Raw genomic sequence first — 18,164 nt, 5'->3', positions numbered from 1 at the left:
CTCATTTTATGTTTCTGCAAGGCTTACCTTTAGCTTAGTGTTGAATTATAGTTGCTGACCCACATATACGGAGGCCGCGTTAAACGTAAATTTTCCACAGGCAAACTCCTAAACTGAACCTTTTCAGATGAAAATTTACTGTTGCTTCTACACAAAGTGAACACATTCTGTAGTCTTTTCTGCAGCATTTCAATTAGCTAATACATGATATACATGTGAATGCTGTGACAAGGTGCTACAGCTTCTTCACCTCCACCACCAGATTTCTGAATGGAAAATGAACCATGGACACTACCTCACTATTTTTACTCTCTTTTTGTTCTACTTATTTACATACATTTGTTAGTGATATTAAACCTGATTCCTAAGTCCAACTGAACTTTCAAGAGATCCAGAATCGTCACCATTCTAAAATATCTAAAGCCAGGAACGACTTCTGACATGAAAGCCGAAGGCGTAGAATCTGGACTACAGCATCACACTCCAACAAAAGTTTGGTCAAGGCGCAACCATAATGCACTGCACTTGCAATGAGACACGTGATACAGGAATAAATATAGAAAATGATGGGACCATTCAACGGGTCAGCATCGTCTATGGAGAGAGAAATAGCCAGCACTTTGGGCTGAAAATCCTTTGTCAGAATGGGAAATTAAAGACAATTCTGTTTGAAGTTGAAGAGTAAGCGAGGGAGATGTATGGAACAAGTAAATTATCACGAATGTGTGAGGCCATGCTGATAAGCCGTTCAAGAAGCCATCAGAATGTTAGATTTGTGAAGGCAGTTAAGATAAAGGGAGAAAACAAAGGAACACACAAAACCTGTGTAACGCAGGAAATGCCCAGCAGGTCGGACAATGTTAGTAGAGAGGAAACACTTAATGATCATTATTGACGAATAATCTATAGCAGAATCAGTCAGCTCTGAAACATTGAGATTGAGTGTGAAAGACTGCACGCGGACTGACAGAGAACAAGGTGCTTGCTGTTCCTCAAACTTAAATTGGCATCATTAGTACATTGGGAGTGGGACGGGGAATTAAAGCGATAGTTAACTGACTGCATGTGGTAATCACTCAGTATTTTCAAAGTGGAGATCACATCCTGAACACTGAAAACATTTTACTAGAGCAATCTGGGGTCCATGGATCCTCGGTTAATGGTAGGAGTCCACGGCATAAAAAAAGTTGGGAACCCCTGCAATAAAGCAAGTGAATCACTGCTTCATGTGAAAAGACCAACACCAATACCAATACCATTGGCAAGCTCACTGACAAGGATTTTACTTGGAAGGTGTGTCTAATTAAGTAACAAATGGGTTTTCACAGAATCTCGTAAACTGCTTATTCAATAAGGTTCAATCAATCAGCCATACAGTAACCCCCCAAGTAACTGCTTCGAATTTGCATAGCAATCCAAAACAATCCATTTAATCGGAATTGAAATCATCAACTGCTTTATCAAATAAAATGATTAAAACATCTGGGGCAAGTCCAAGATAGAGTTTCATTAGTACAATGCTGCAACATTTAAAGGAAGCAGCAAGTTTTGTCTCCAAAGATCTCTTAGTTGTGCAAAATAAATAATCCCCCAGTGTTCTTGGATATTGCTGGGGGAACACAGCGATGCCTGGTGGAGTGAAATCTTATTTGGCATGAAGGCCCACTGGGAGCAATGATTGCATGAGGTGCAACAGTCAGTATTAATGAAACATCCTTATCCTACTTTAGTGGTTAGTATGTATGGAGTTCAAGAATCAAAAAATCAGTGAGTAATAGAATCTAAAGGAGTGGTGGGGGAGGGTAGATCTCATAATTAGTTGGTGGAAATGTATGGAGGAAAAAAATTGGTCAGTGTGGACTCAGTAGCCTAAAGGACATGTTTCCATGTTGATTCTGGTTAGGCTGCATCTGGATGGAGTAATAAATTCAAACGCAAGAAAATCTGCAGATACTGGAAATCCAAAGCAACACACGTAAAATCCTGGAGGAACTCAGCAGGCCAGGCACCATCTGTTTACTCTTCAAAAGATGCTGCCTGACCTGCTGAGTTCCTCCAGCATTTTGTGTGTATTAAATTCAATTCTGGTCATCCCATTATAGGAAGGATGGAGAGGCATAAGGTTTAACAGGATGCCGTCTGGATTAGAGAGCATGTGCTAAAAGGAGAGACTGTCTAACTAGTTGATAGATGTTTATAAATTATGAGAGCTATGCATAGATTAGACAGCAGCTATCTCCCCCCTCCCACCCCAGGTCAGAATGTCTAAGACTAGAAAACTTACACTTAAGATGAAGAGAAAATTCAAAGGAGACGTGCGGGGCACTTTGTTTTATTTTACATACGGAGCGGTAAGTGCCTGGAATGCAGTGCCAGGGATGGTTTCCAAGAGTGTCTTAAGATAGGCAAATGACCACAGGGAATATAGGGATAGGGTTCCCTATGTAGACAGAAGGTTTAATTAGGCATCATTAGTTGTTCCTGTGCCTTCCTGTCCATGTTCTATATTCTAATATAAAAACAAATGCATTGCTGGGAAGATATCTGGCATAGAAAAAGGCATGTAGAATGTGCTCCAATAAGTCTAGAATACAGACAAGAGCATGACAGAGCAGCAAAACAAAAATCTCACAGGAGAGAGGCAACTGAAGACAGGCACTAGAAAGATAATAGATCTAGTCTACATCTTTGTCCTGCCCTGATCCTTCATCATTACAGAGAGCCACTAATGTCCATCTGTTTGCTACCAGTTTACATAAAATAAAAATCAGCAAATTAACCTTAATCGTCATTTTCCCTTCACATTCCCCACCCATTACACTTGTGTGCAATCTAGTTGGGCTCTGTTGTTAGTACTCACGACTACAAAAAGTTGTAAGCAAGCAGATAATTTATAATCTGATTCTAAAACAATTAGTCTATAGGTATCATATTATTAAATCTCATGTTTTTTGATACATGTACAACATGCCATAGTACTACTTATCAAAGGGCAAGAAATTGTTGCTTTAATGAAGGGTTAATAATGTAAAGCATTATCTGTTGTATTCTTCAGACGCTGTGAGACCTTCTGAGTACTTTTTTTGTGAAAAAGCCTTGTATCCAGCCTTCAAATATTATCTCAATACAAACCGATCATTCATCTTGCTTCATAATTGTGGATTGTTGTCTGCAAGACTACTACCGTGTACCCCTACGAAGCAGTGATTATCATCCTAGTGTTATTTTTCCTGAATGCTTTTGATCATTTGTGATGTTTTATATGATGAACACCGTTACACAGAATTTTGTCATTGTGGTATCTTAAATTTCATAACAAATCATTGATGTTCTCTGAGTGAATATAAACCAGTGAATTTTAAATAGTGAATTTTTTTTTCTTATTAAAACATTAGATTGAGAAGTTTAACACTCAGACTGCATTGACAATTGAGATCTGTTTGAGAATTCAAAACAATCAAAATTGGATAAAAAGGTATAAAATTTAAAAATTGAGAATATTTACAAAGACTTGTCTGAGATTTTTTGCATATTCATTCAATTACCTGTGTGATGCTCCTATCTCAAGATTGAATTATTCATCTTCATAAAAGTAGGGGTTGAGGATTTATTTATTTACACAAATTTCCTGAAATATTTAATTTTCCAATAGCAATCATTTATCTTTTTCATTATCATTTATCATCTATCAAATATTTATCTTCAGTAAATGGTCGAATAATAAAACTGGAGAATATTTAAAAACTACAGGAGTATGGAAGTTCGCATAACATCAAAGTAAAACAGTTCAACAGACGACATCCAGTCCTATTGCTTCCTCAGTACTTCATGCAGGACAGCATCAGTTCCAATCAGCGCAGACACTGGAGAAATTCTTGTCATGCAGAATATTGTTTTCATTTAGTTTCCCTAGCTGGAGTTTGCACTGATTGTTCCTTCAATGGATGTATTGTCTCATCTTCATCATCTTCATCCTCAAAGTCACTATTATCAATTTCATTAAATATATCACTTAATCGGAACATGTGTTGTTGTGGCTGATGGATATCTTCCACTTGGCTTTTTGTGCAAAGCATCGTCTCCATTTTTGGAATTACGTAGTCATGTAAGAATTCTACAATAGCTATAATTAAAAAACATTTGCACTCTTTAGTATTGTTCATGACTTTTAATTTATCAAGGTGCAATGGTAATATAATCATTAATAAATTTTCAGCTATGGGTTTTCAAAGTTTAGGCAATCTCTGCATTTAATGTAAACCAAATAGTAACGTAATCACTGTCTCTGGGCAAATAATGTTCTAGCTACTTAAACAAATGAATTGAAAGATGATGACTCAGTGTTTTAAAACTCTACAGCACAGTGCAACATTATATCCTTTCAAAACTTTCTCAGGCAGAATTCAGTACAGGTAAATTAATTATAAACATGAAAAAGCCTGCAGATGCTGGAGGAACTCTGTAGGTCAGGTAGTATCTATGGAAATGATTAAACAATCAAAGTTCTGGCCCAAGACCCTTCTTCAGCACTGAGAAGGAAGGGGAAAGACACCAGAATAAAAAAGGTGATGGGAGGAGAAGGAGGCTAGCTTGAAGGTGATAGCTGAAGCCAGGTGGGTGAGAAAGGTCAGGGGCTGAAGAAGGAATCTGATAGGAGAGGAGAGTGGACCATGGGCGAAGGGGAAGGAGGAGGGGACTCAGAGGGAATGATAGGTAAGTGTGAAGAGTTAAAAGGCCAGAGTGGGGAATGGAAGACGAGGGGAGGAAGGGAATTTTTTTTACTGTAAGGAGAAATTGATAATTCATGCCAACAGGTTGGAGGCTACCCAGACGAAGTACAAGGCGTTGCTCCTCCACCCTGAGGGTGGCCTCATCTTGGAACAAGAGGTGGCCTTGGACAGACATGTTGGAATAGGAATGGGAATCGTAGTTCAAAATGCTTGCCCCACCTGGAAGTTCTGCTTTTGGAGGATGGAATGGAGGTGCACGACGAAGCGGTTCCCCAGTTTATGATGAGTCTCACCAAAGTAGAGGAAGCCGCATCGGGGGCACCAGACACAATAGATGACCCCAGCAGATTCACAAGTGAAGTGGTGCCTCCCGTTTGAGGCCCTGAATGGAGTTAAGGACAAGGTGAACGGGCAGATGTTGTACTTCAGCCGCTTGCAGGGATAAGTGCTGGGAGGGAGATTAGTGGGGAGGGATGAATGGACAAGGGAATCGTGGAGGGAGCAATCCCTGCAGAAAGCAGATTATATAGTTTGTACACAAAACCAATTAGAAATCCTAAACACACAGATCAATTTAGAGACACATAAATGCTTTGATGAATCTAAACCCAGATGGTTAAGAACATTTCCAACTAGTATGCAATTCCACTCATCTTTTCATCGATAGGAAACATACTGAATATACTAAATATGAATTAGGAGAATACCTGTTTCCTTTTCCAGATATATAGCTTCAATACTGATTTATTTTCACAATAAAATGGGTTAATATCCAAATTGAGATTCATTTTCTAATGAACCAGGTAATTTTTTGAAAGGAGGAAATGTAGGACAGTAAACATCAGAAATCAAAATACAGTTTCCAAGAGCATGTTGTCAAGGATGCTGCAGCAAGGTTAAGTACTGCTGCTCATTAAATATCTTGTGCATTTGGGAAGCACCGGTTTTGTGCTATTCATTGAGAATAAGTAACTTTTTGGTCACCAGTAAGCCTATATACTTCATAGCCCAACTTTGCCATCAGCAACTTTGCTATCATCAAGATGGTGGTACAGCAGTCTGAAGACCAAATACTCAATGTTTAGGAAACAGCTTCTTCCCCTCCAACATCAAATTTTTAAATGGACAAGAACACTACTTAATTTTTTTTTGCACAACTTAATTTAATTAGCTTACTTAAATTAATTTATTTTTATATACGGTATATTTCACATTACTTTTTGTAATGTATAATTGTTTATTATTATGTATTGCACTGCTGCTGCTGCAAAACATCAAATTTCCCAACATATGCCAGTGATATTAAATCTTATTCTGAACAAATGATTAGGTCTTTATTGAATAAAAAGCTAAGGAGGAGGCAAAATAAAAATGAGATTCAGACTTTGACTCTAAGGTTATTTAAAAAAAACTAGCACTATTATAATATGATGGAACGAGTCACTTCATTAATAAGTTAAATTTTCAATGCCACAGAAATTGTTTTAGTGCAATTAACAATTATTAATTACACTAAAAGAGAATTTGAATTCTTGGTCAGAATGAACTTGGTAAACTAACAAAGTTTATTTTAATATTAAATATAGATGGTTGTATACCTGCTTCATTTTAGTACTGCATCACTTGCACTAATTGAACAATTTGGATTACTAAGATCAATGCAAAAACCATAAGGATCATGCAATTCACCGTTTATTGCTTTATCCTCTATTATTCCCCAAATGATGTCAACACTGTAGACAAAATGCTGGAGGAACACGGCAGGCCAGGCAGCATCTATGGAAAAGAGCAAATAGTCGACATTTCGGACCAAGTCTCAGCCAATTCTTTTCCATTGATGCCACCTGGCCAGCTGAGTTCCTCCAGCATTTTGTGTGTGTTGTCTGGATTTCCAGCATCCATAGATTTTCTCGTGTTTGCCAACACTCTATGCCTTGTGTGCTCTTTACGTGATTGAACAGTTGTTTTTGTGAATGGAACTAGCCCCACAATTCAGAAATCTCTATTTGGTATGCTGCACATTAAAAAAAGAAAATAAATCCCTACTCACAGGCCAAGCCTGTTCATTGGACTTTACAGAGCCCTAATTAAATTGCTCAGTTTACTTAGCAAATGGAACATAATATGTAGATATAAACATTATTATAAAGGACAACTATAATATCAGGAAATATACAATTGTGAAATTAGGAATACTACAAGTCCAATGAATTGAGTAAGCACCTTAAGCATATTTAATCAACTTCTAGAATAGCCTTCCTTTCATAGAAAATTCCTTTACTTTTCCTATTTTCAATTAATGTTAAATAATTTTAGTTACAGAATGAAGAGCCGCAGATTAAAAACAGTAATGTTTCACAATAGTGCTGGAAAAATGTGAATGCGACAGCTCTATTTCCCCATTTTTCCAATCTTATTTGCGAAATTCATCAGACTATTTTTCTAAGAATTATAAACCAATGTAACAAAATATACTGAGAACTATAAAATCTGAGGATTCATGCATCAGCATATATTGCTAGCTGCATCATATTCATTTGACAATGAATGAAGTTCATGAGTAATTAACACTATTAAATGTTCTTTTTCAATTCTATAAACAATTATTGTTAGACCAATTATAATACCCAACTACAGTATTGTGTAAAAATCTTAAGTACATATATATATCTAGGGTACCTAAGACTTTTACAAAGTACTGTATTTGTCAATGTGGAGTGGAAAATGAGTTTGCAAATCTGGCAGGAGCAAAGGATATTGGGAATTGTGAGGGTACAGCCCCATGGGAGAGATGTAGGACAGGTGGCAGAGTAGGAACACGGGGGTGGGGGGTTGGCATGGGTGCAGACACAACCAGTTCTGAAACACCAGGCAAGGCCATTTGAGTCCAAACAACTGAGCAATCGTTCATTACAGAATGTCTCTCTTTGCCTCTCACTCTCTCCCCTCTCCCTTCCCCTTTTCCCAACCATGATTCCCCTCCCCGATTCCACTCTCAGTCCTCAATATCAGAATCATTTATCACTCACATACTGTATGTCATGAATTTTTTCTTTTGTGGCAGCAATACAGTGCAATACATAAAATTACTATAGTACTGTGCAAAAGTGTTAGGCACCCTAACTATATCTATATCTAAGACTTTTGCACATCCTTAGCAGGGATCAACCTCAGTTTCAAATGGATCCCAATGATTCAACATTTTCTACGTTGACGAACTATCATGAATTGTGGACAGAATATTAAAAAAATACATTAGCACAATAATAGCAGTAAGATTACTAACCTCCGAAGGACTTCTTGGACCAGTCAGGTACGTAACGGGATTTTAATCTATAGAACATCCTTTGAATGGCTATAGGTGGAACATCTCTAGAAAAATAATAACAGATACACTTTGCTCTCAGTTCTTAATGAAAATAATTTTAAGGAAACAAATGCCAACATGCATTCAGTTGACTGGAAATAAATTCTTTTCACCTAATGAGTGAAATTAAGGCAAGAAAATTTCTCCACACAGAAATAAACTTGTATTTTTAAAGGCTTACAAATTAATAAGTCTAATTAAACTATTAAATTAAATACTGGAGAATTAAATGCTAAAAAGCATAGACTTAGGATTAGGGGTCAGCATTTAGTTCTCCTCTTAGTTTTGAAGCACCAAATCCAGTTGTTGCTATTATCTTTATGTCATTGTCTTTTTGAAATGAAAGTGAAGACAACAATGTTTACCCAACAGCGCTGCAAAGTTCCTCCCAGTCCACCTCACCAATGTCATCAACGCCTGACAGGTACAACCTGCAAAATACAATGGATATGGTTTATATCTAGCTTCTAAAGACTCTATTTTAATGTCTTTGCCAAAGTTGCACTAAATATGTCTCTATATATCACAAACAAGAGAAAATCTGCAAATGCTGGAAATCCAAGCAACACACACAAAATGCTGGAGGAACTCAGCAGGACAGGCAGCATCTATAGAAAGGGGAACAGTCGACATTTCAGGCCAAGACCCTCCATCTGATGAAGGGTCTCAGCTCAAAACATCAACTGCACTCTCTTCCATTGATGCTGCCTGGCCTGCTGAGTTCCTCCAGCATTTTGTGTGTGTTGCTCTCTTTATAAATAATATATTAATTGTTATTGTCACATGTTCTGAGGTGAAAAGGTTTGTTTTGCATACCATCCATTCAGATTTCATTACAACAGTGTGTCGAGGTGCTACAAGGGAAGATAACCAAATGCAGAAAAAAACGTAACAGCTATAGAGAAAATATAGTGCAGGTGGACACTAAGGTGCAAAGCCACAACAAGGTACTGGGGACCATCCAATACTCGTATAACAGTGAGATATAAGCTGTCCTTGAATAAGGTGGTACACTTTCAGCCTTTTCTGTTTTATGCTTTGATGGCTGCTTTACCAAAATATCAAATGAAGATCAAATCAAGTTCAATTATCATTCAAACCATGCATAGATACATCTGAATGAGACAGCATTCCTCTGGGGCCAAGGTGTAAAATAGCAAACAACTTCAAAATAGCGAGTAATATTCCAAATAGCGAGCAAAGAAACATATTCACTCGGAAAAAAATCATATATGTATTAGTCCAAGACCCTGAGTGACAATGTCCAGCAATTGATGGTACAGTCTCCCAGCAATGTGCAGATAATTGCAATCTGCCTGTCATTCCACCCCCTGAACACGGGAGGGCAGCACTGAGAGGCCAGGCTCCAGCTGAGCGCGGACACCACACTGTAACATCTCCACGTCTTTCATCTGGTCTGCAGCAGCAGGCAAGCCTGAGGCTTGAGGCCTTGTCCTTGCTTCAACCGAGGCTGCACAGCTCCAACGTCATCTGCCCTTCCACCAGACAAGGGTAACTGGCCTGCAGCAAGTTACATTATCACCGTCCAGAGTCTTGCGATCACAAGTGAAACGTCCGATGCAATCTCCTGAGGTTATACTGCACCAACTTCGATGCTTCCAAGTAGTGGGCAGCAACACGGTCTGCAGCCAGATCACCTTCTCTGACATCTTGACTGTCCCCTTTCCTGATACCCCGGCCAGCCCCTTTGACACTGTGGCCTGCTCCGCCGCCAGCACCAGTCCAACTACTCCGATCAATGAGCAGCTCACTGATGGAGTAGACCTGCGGTAGTTGAAGTTCTTGGAGTAGAATTGTCTTTGGATCGTAAAGTAGCACCTTTGGTTGGCCCCTAAGAGGCCGTTGCATTAAGTAAGATTCATAGCAGCAAGAACTGTAGATCAAGTCCAAGATGGGGGTGCTGGTTTCTATTTTGTGTTGAGTTGTGTCTACCCCTCTCTGCCTTCCTGTCATTACAGGCAGAGGAGCTGCTATGCTTTCTATGGTGCATCAAAATAAAATCGGTGAGGGTGAAATGGGATAGGCCAAATTTCCTTAGCCTCCTGAGGAAGTAGAGGGCCTGGTAACTTTTTTTTTTGGTTGCAGTGTTGACATGGTAGAACCAAAGCCAAGGTCTAAATATATTAAATAAAATAATATATTCATAATTATATAAAATTAAGTAAGTTAATAATAAAAAGTGGCACAGTAACATAGCTGCTAGTATAATGTTTTATGGCGCCAGTGGTCAGGGTTTAATTCTCACTGCTGTCTGTAAGGAGTGTGTATGTACTCTATATAACTGCATGCTTCCCCTCTGGGTGGTGAGGTTTCCTCCACTATGTTGGTGCTGGAAGCATGGTGACGCTTGTGGACTGACCCCAGCAGACGCTTGGGCTGCGTTGGTCATTGACGCAAACAACGCATTTCAATGCGTGTTTATGACAAACAAAACTAACCTTTAACTTTATTTTTAATCTTTAACTTAGACAATATCTAGTTCTAGTACAAGCTTTGCTCTCTGTTGTGATCATTAGACCATGTAAGTTCCATAACATCCAGAATCACAAAGCTGTGGCCAAAATTATGACTCAGCAGTATAATAAAATCTGATCAATAGTAATATTTTTGGTATAGTATCTTGACATAGTACAAATAAAAATGTCATCAGATAACATTTCTCACTCTTAAATTGCTTTGGGTATAACTCAACAATTGAGCATCATGCTATATCATGTTATTGGTAATATGTTTGTTTCTTCAAATACCTTAACTGGATTTTTTACCTCTTGATGAGATTGATATTTTTCTGGTTACAGTTAGTATTCAAGGCCATCGTCTTGCCAGACATTTTTGCAGTCAAGATGCTCAACCTATTTCAGAATAAAAGTAATTCAAATCATCACAACTATTTTGCTTATCTTGAAAGACATTGATAATTTAAATTTAGTGACTTAATGAATTAGCAGACATTGATGCAAGAGCGAACTCATTTCAGCTCCCGTGGGAACACTTCTGAATTTGTTTCCTCCCCTGGTGCAGGAACACTGTTGCAGATTTGCTTGTTACCTGAAACATTCAAACGAGGCACGACTGTATCAGAAGATCCACCAACCACGTCCTATACGTATTTTTAGGTTTTGGCATAACAACCTTGCTTCTCCCCTAGATCATCATCACACTCTGGCACATGCCAAGGATTCTCGGTTTCTAATCACACACAAGTTGCATTCTTTGTATTATAATATCTCTGCCCTTCATAACATACTTTCATTTTGGGCTGTAACTTTTATTTTATCCATACTGTCAATGTTTTATTTTGTATTGTTGATAATCCAAGATTTAACTACTAGCCATCAAGTATCCAACACAGTCAGTCCTTTTAATTACAGCCAGCTCTGTGAATCAAGGCCACATACTGTCAAAGACACTATCATAAAAATTCCATAATACCATAAAACAGAATTGGGCTATTCAGCCCACTGAGTCTGCTCCACCATTCAATCGTGGCTGATTTATTATCCCTCTCAACCTGCCTTCTCCCCATAACCTTTGACACCCTTACCAATTAACTAATACCTATCAACCCCCAACTTAAACATACCCAATTCATATACTGAAGGCTTCTAAATCAAGAAATACTTGCTGCCGAGAGTAAACAATCTGACACTTGACCTATGTGAAAACAATGAACTTGTCTTTTTGCTGATCCATCATTATGGATTTCCTCTGTGATACCAGAGGGCATACACTAGGATAATTTCAAAGGAGGTGTGCAGGATAAGCAAGATCTTTAGTAAATAGAGTTGACAGTGTCTGGAATGCACTGTGTGAGGTGCTGATGGTGGGGGCAAAATTGATAGAGGCATTCTTAGATATGCACATGAATGTACAGGAAATAAAAGGATATGGACCTTGTGTTGGCAGAAGGGATTAGTTTCACTGAGTACTAATTTAACTAGTTCAGCAGAACTTTGTGAGCAGAAGGACTCGTTCCTGTGCTGTACTGTCCTATGTCCTCCGATGCATTACAGTGTAACATCAGCTGTTTTCTTCTGAATGACGCTAATCAGTATTCTTCCATATCTACTCTTTTGCTGGGTATGAGGCAATTTTTGAAGCATGAATATTTAATCTACAAGTATCTGGTTAGCTTTCCTGTGTTAATTTTGCAGCTTTTGTACCGAGTTTAGTCTGCAGAGATTATGCTGATTCCCCGGCCAAATCAGAAATCCCAAACGTTGCTCACTTATTTGCCAATGCTGCAAAGTTTGATTTGTAAACCTTAACAGTAAATGCAATCTTGTAATATCTCTGCTAGGTAATCAGCCTGCTGATCCTATGTCTTATCCTAAGAGAGAAAGCTGTGTGGTTGCTATGTAACTATTAGGTAATCTGCACTTCCTGAATTCAGTTCAAGTATTTTTAAAAATTTTATCATCTTAATTTTTAATAGTTTTAGCACTCTTCTGAACACCAGAATCTTTGTTAGGTTTTACACATGCCCATGGCAGGGAGTTTATAGAATAGGCTGTCCCAAGTTTAGTTGCTTCATGGGTGGAATGTATCATCTTCTTTTCCTCCTCTCCCTCTCACTATGCTAAGGCCCTTCTACCAAGTGCCTCACCTTTTATAGCTGAATCACTTTCAACCCTGGGAATAAGATACTGGCCATCTATTCCATCTATCCCTCTTATAATCTCGTAAACCTCTGTTCAGTCTCCTTTCAGCTTCCACTGCTCCAGAGAAAACAACCCAAGTTTGTCCAAATTCTCCTTTTCATACATGCTCTGCAGCCTTGCCAAACTTCAACATTCTACCAGCACTGGGGCCCCAAAGAGGACTGTATTGGCTCCCTTCCTATTTACCCCGCATACATCGGACTTTAGATGCAACACTGAGTCATGTCATCTGCAGAAATTCTCTGATGGCTCAACAATAGCTGGGTGTATAAAGGGAGGACAGGAGGATGAATAGAGGGCCCTGGAGGAAGACTTTATCAAATGGTGCAAGCTGAATCATCTGCAGCTGAACATCAGTCAGACAAAGGAGATGGTGATGGACTTTAGGAAGACTAAGCCTGCCCGCTCCCCATTACTACTGATGGTGAGGATGTGGATGTGGTGAGGACCTACAAGAACCTGGGGGTGCACCTGGATGACAGACTTGAGAGGAGCACCAACACACAGTCATGTACATGAAGGGCCAGAGTCACTTCTACTTCCTGAGGAGACTGAGGGGCTTTGGAGTATGCAGGCCTCTCCTTCACATGTTCCACCAGTCTGTTGTCGCTAGAACAATCTTCTATATGGTTTTTGCTGGGGCAATGGCATCAACATGGTTGATGCCAACAGGCTCAATAAACTGATTAGAATGGTTGGCTCTGTTATAGGAGTAAAACTGGACACACCAGAGGCTGTGGTAAACCAAAGGACCCTATGGAAAATCATGGCAATTCTGGAAAATGTTTCTCAGCCTTTGCATGCCACCTTGGCTGAACAGAGGAGCACTTTTAGTAATAGACTAAGACAACTGTGCTGCTCCAAAGGGTGCTATATGAGGTCATTTTTACCCTCGGCTATTAGGCTCTATAATGAGTCAACCTATAGCCAGGGAAGAGATGACCCCCTACTGTTAGACTGTTTGAGGTAACTTATTTTATATTCTTTCTTACTTCTTTTCTAATATTTGTATATCTGTGCACTTGTAATGCTACTGTGACACTGTAATTTCCTTTGGGATCAATAAAGTATCTATCTATCTAAAATGGGGCAACCAGAACTGAATGCAGCCCAACTAGTTTATTAAAGCCGTAACATGTTTTCCCAATGCTCAACTCCATTCCTCAACGATTAATAGCAAACATGCCACATGACTTCTTTATCACCTTATCAATCTGTACAGCCTCTTTCAGGGAGCAATAGACTATCCTCTCAGTACAAACAAGAGAAAATCTGCAGATGCTAGAAATCCAAGCAATTTTTCAATCAGACTACAGCAAAAGAAATACTAACAGGATAGATACAAAGAACATGTAAGATATTGAGAAATATTACAAGAAAAATGTTACTCTCGTGTTTTTGTGCTGTAACTATTTAATTGAAAAACATTCCAATAACCTTTCAAAGTCATCCAAAATACAAAGAATAAAAATATTCATTATGTAACTGAGATGGCCATTAACTTACCATTTCTGCCTGCATTGCAACCAGTTCCGATGTTCCATTTGCTCTGCAATTGCAGACCAAGGAAGTTTCTTGTATAACTTTTCACGCAAGATTGAATTGGGCACTTTTGAATCTGAATCCGAGATTGTTAGATTATCGGGTAATTCTTGCATTCTTTCTTTAATTATTTTCTCCATTATCTTCATTAATGCCCTCACCTCCTTTTTACTCCAGGGTCCAGTTTTCAAGGCTGATTAAAAATCGATTCAAGAAAGTTTTAATTTTTTTTTCATTTATTGAAATACAGTGAGGAGTAGGCACTTCTGGCCCTTTGAGCTGCACCACCCAGCAACCCCTGATTTAACAGGGATAATTTACAATGACCAATTAACCTACCACTCAGTAGGCTTTTGGACCGTGGGAGGAAACCGGAGCACCCGGAGTAAACCCACACGGTCACGGGGAGAACAAAGCATACAAACTCCTTACAGACATCAGAGGGAATTGAAACTGGGCCACTTGTATTGGAAAGCATTGTGCTAACCACCACTCTACTGTGCTGTCCCAGGGTTTTTGGCCATACAGGGTTAACCCAACAAGAAACCAGACACAGTCAGAACCTTAATTCACCATAGTCTTTCTGATTTTTGATCTTATTTATAGTTAAAAAAACAACAATATTTCAAATAAAACAGACTTAAAGGATGAAATGATGGTGAGAAAAAGCTCCCTTGGAATATAAATTCTGAGACCGAGTAGGCCAAATAATTTGCTGTTGAGCTGTGAACTCTAAATAAGTTAATATAGCACTTTAACAATCATAAGGCATCCCAAAATATTTCAGAAGTGCTTAAAATAGAATAGCTACTGTTATAATGCACGGAGTAATGTTAATTCCAGGAAAGAGTCTAACATGGATAAATTAGTGGCTGATAAGCAGGGGGCAAAGCGTGCCAGTAACAAGTGACATTCCATAGGGGTCTGCATTGGGACTGATTCTTTTTACATTAAATTTTAATGATTTGGATGATGGAATTGATGGCTTTGCTGCAAAGTTTGCAGATGATATGAAGATAGGTGAAGAGGCAGGTAGTTTTGAGAAAGTAGAGAGGCTACAGGTGGACTTGGACAGATAAGGATAATGGACAAAGAAATGGCAGATGGAATACAGTGTTGGAAAGTGTATGCTCATGCACTTTGGTAGAAGAAATGAAAGAGTTAACTTCTTTCTAAATGGAGAGAAAATATATTTTAAAAACCCAATGGAGGCACAAAGGGATTTGGGAGTCCTTGTGCAAGACTCCCTAAAGGTTAAATTGCAGGTTGTGCCTATGGTGAGGAAGGCAAATGTGATTTTAGCCTTCATTTCAAGACAACTAGAATATAAAAGCAAGGATGTAATATTGAGACTTTATAAAACACTGATGAGCTCTCAGTTGGAGTACTGTAAGCCATGTTGGGCCCTTTATCTTAGAAAGGATGAGCTGAAACTGAACAGGGTTCAGAGGAGGTTCACGAAAATGATTTCAAGATTGAATGGCTTGTCATATGAATGGTTTGATGGCTCTGGGCCTGTATTCACTGGAATTCAGAATGAGGGCTGACCTCATTGAAACCTATCAAATGGTTAAAGGCCTTAATAGTGTGAATGTAAAGAGGATGTTTCCTATGGTGGGAAACCATAGCCTCAGAATAGAGGGGCGGGCATCCTATTAAAAACGGAGATGAGGAGGAATTTTTTTAGCCAGAGAGTGGTGAATCTGTGGAATTCTTTGCCACAGGCAGCTGTGGAGGCCAAGTCTGTATGTATATAGACTTGCTGAAAGATTGGAGCGACTGGGCTTGTATACACTGTAATTTAGGAGGATGAGAAGGGATCTGATTGAAACATATAAGATTATTAAGGGATTGGACACGCTAGAGGCAGGAAACATGTTCCCGATGTTGGGGGAGTCCAGAACCAGAGGCCACAGTTTAAGAATAAGGGGTAGACCATTTAGAACGGAGTTGAGGAAAAACTTTTTCACACAGAGGGTTGTGGATCTGTGGAATGCTCTGCCTCAGAAGGCCGTGGAGGCCAATTTCTCTGGATTCTTTCAAGAAAAGAGTTAGATAGAGCTCTTAAAGATAGCGGAGTCAAGGGATATGGGGAGAAGGCAGGAACAGGGTACTGATTGTGGATGATCAGCCATGATCACAGTGAATGGCGGTGCTGGCTTGAAGGGCCAAATGACCTACTCCTGCACCTATTGTCTATTGTCTGTATTTAAAGCAGCGTTTGATAGATTCTTGATTGGTCAGGGCATGAAGGGGGTCAGGGAGAAGGCAGGAGACTGGGGCTGAGAGGAAAATTGGATCAGCCATGATGAAATTGTGGAGCAGACTCAATGGGCCAAATGGCTTAATTCTGCTCCTATATCTTATGGCCTTAATTAATTTGAACATAACAATGAGCTACAAATAACTAGATAGATAATGCAATACAAGAGATATTTCTGATGCTGGAAATCCAAAGCAACACACACAAAAAGCTGGTGGAACTCCACAGGTAATCAATGGGAAAGAATAAACCGTCGATGTTTCGGGCTGAGGCCCTTCATCAAGACCGGAAAAGAAACCAGAATAAGAAGGTGGTGGGTGGGTGAGGAGGGGGGAGGGCAAGTCGTACAACCGAGAAGGTGATAGATGAAGCCAGGTGAGTGGGGGAGGAGGGATGCAGTGAGAAGCTGGAATGTGATTGGTGAAAAGTGTAAAGGGCTGAAGAACGAATCTGATAGGAGAGTGGACCATGCGAGAAAAAGAGGGAGGAAAGACCGTAGGGGGAGGTGATAAGCAGGTAAGAAGAGTCTGAGAGGTGAATGGAAGAATAGGGAAGGGGAAGGGGAAGAAATGACCAGAATCAATGTTACAGAAACTAGATAATGAAATATTCTGGTTTATTGGTGTTGGTTAATATTTATTAGTTAGGATAATACAAAGACACATCTTCCTATGATTTTTTTTCATGAAATATACTGAAGAGAATCTCGTTTTAACATATTGTGCAAAAAAATCTGCTCTGACAATTGGGCATTCCAAGTAGTCCTACATTAAATTGTCAACTAAGGTTATTTAATGTAGAGTGGGGCCTTGGATTTCAGACATGGAGACAAAAGTTATTAAAAAAGCAGTTAATTATTTTAACTCATTTATCTATTGAGTACATTCATGTAGAAAAGTGCCTGGAATTATACAAATACTCAACACTAATTGCACTCCAATAACATGTAATTTAGATGTTACATTAAAAGATAAAGTAGTTGAAAAAAGATAGCAACTACATACTTTCATAAAGTAATAAGCATTGTTGAAATTAACTTACATTTCTTTAATAATCTTGCCCGATTTAAAACAGAGGTATCACTTCGATCCATGAGTTTACCAATTTTGATCCACTGATTCCCATGAATTTGGAGCAAGTGATTCAGTTTCTTCAATTCTTCTTCTGTATATCTAATAAGAAGTAATATTTCTTTATCAAACTAAAAAGAGATATGGCCCACTATGAAACAATAGAATTTCCCACATAAACACAAGTCATCTGGGATCATCAGGATGCTGACTTTTTTTTAAAAAACAGATCTATTAGCCTTCCTATTCAATGCATTTGAACATATTTCATATCTTCCTAACTCTCTAGATTTCTGATTAAATGATAAACTGAGAAAGCCAGAATAAATTTACCTCACAAAATGACTGTAAGTGTCTCAAATTCAAATGAGAAAGGGTAAACAGAAAATGGAGTCACGAAACAAGGAGTAACCATGAATTAAATCGTCCTGAATTAAATTTTACAACTTCCTGCGCTTTTTGTTATTGCAAAGATGTTAACCATTTTTAACAATCCATACAAATACTTAA

General features: G+C 38.8%; 1 protein-coding gene across 5 annotated transcripts in view; it reads right to left on the bottom strand.

The window, feature by feature from the left end:
* Positions 1-2,265: 2,265 nt before the first annotated feature.
* Positions 2,266-18,164, bottom strand: part of LOC134359809 (transcription termination factor 1-like) — a 153,046-nt gene continuing 137,147 nt past the window's right edge. For all 5 annotated transcript variants that reach the window (XM_063073482.1, XM_063073479.1, XM_063073481.1 and 2 more), the window contains exons 5-10: positions 17,626-17,756; positions 14,286-14,514; positions 10,884-10,970; positions 8,463-8,528; positions 8,017-8,102; positions 2,266-4,123 (exon numbers count right to left, since the gene is read on the bottom strand). In XM_063073482.1, coding sequence (XP_062929552.1) covers positions 3,897-4,123; positions 8,017-8,102; positions 8,463-8,528; positions 10,884-10,970; positions 14,286-14,514; positions 17,626-17,756 — 826 coding nt within the window. In that variant the 3' untranslated portion in view covers positions 2,266-3,896. The remainder of the gene's footprint in view (positions 4,124-8,016; positions 8,103-8,462; positions 8,529-10,883; positions 10,971-14,285; positions 14,515-17,625; positions 17,757-18,164) is intronic.

The sequence above is a fragment of the Mobula hypostoma genome, chromosome 21 (genome assembly GCF_963921235.1).
Source record: "Mobula hypostoma chromosome 21, sMobHyp1.1, whole genome shotgun sequence".
Taxonomy (NCBI): Eukaryota; Metazoa; Chordata; class Chondrichthyes; order Myliobatiformes; family Myliobatidae; genus Mobula; species Mobula hypostoma.
The sequence above is the reverse complement of the archived record's forward strand: the minus strand, read 5'-3'. Positions and strand labels throughout refer to the sequence as shown.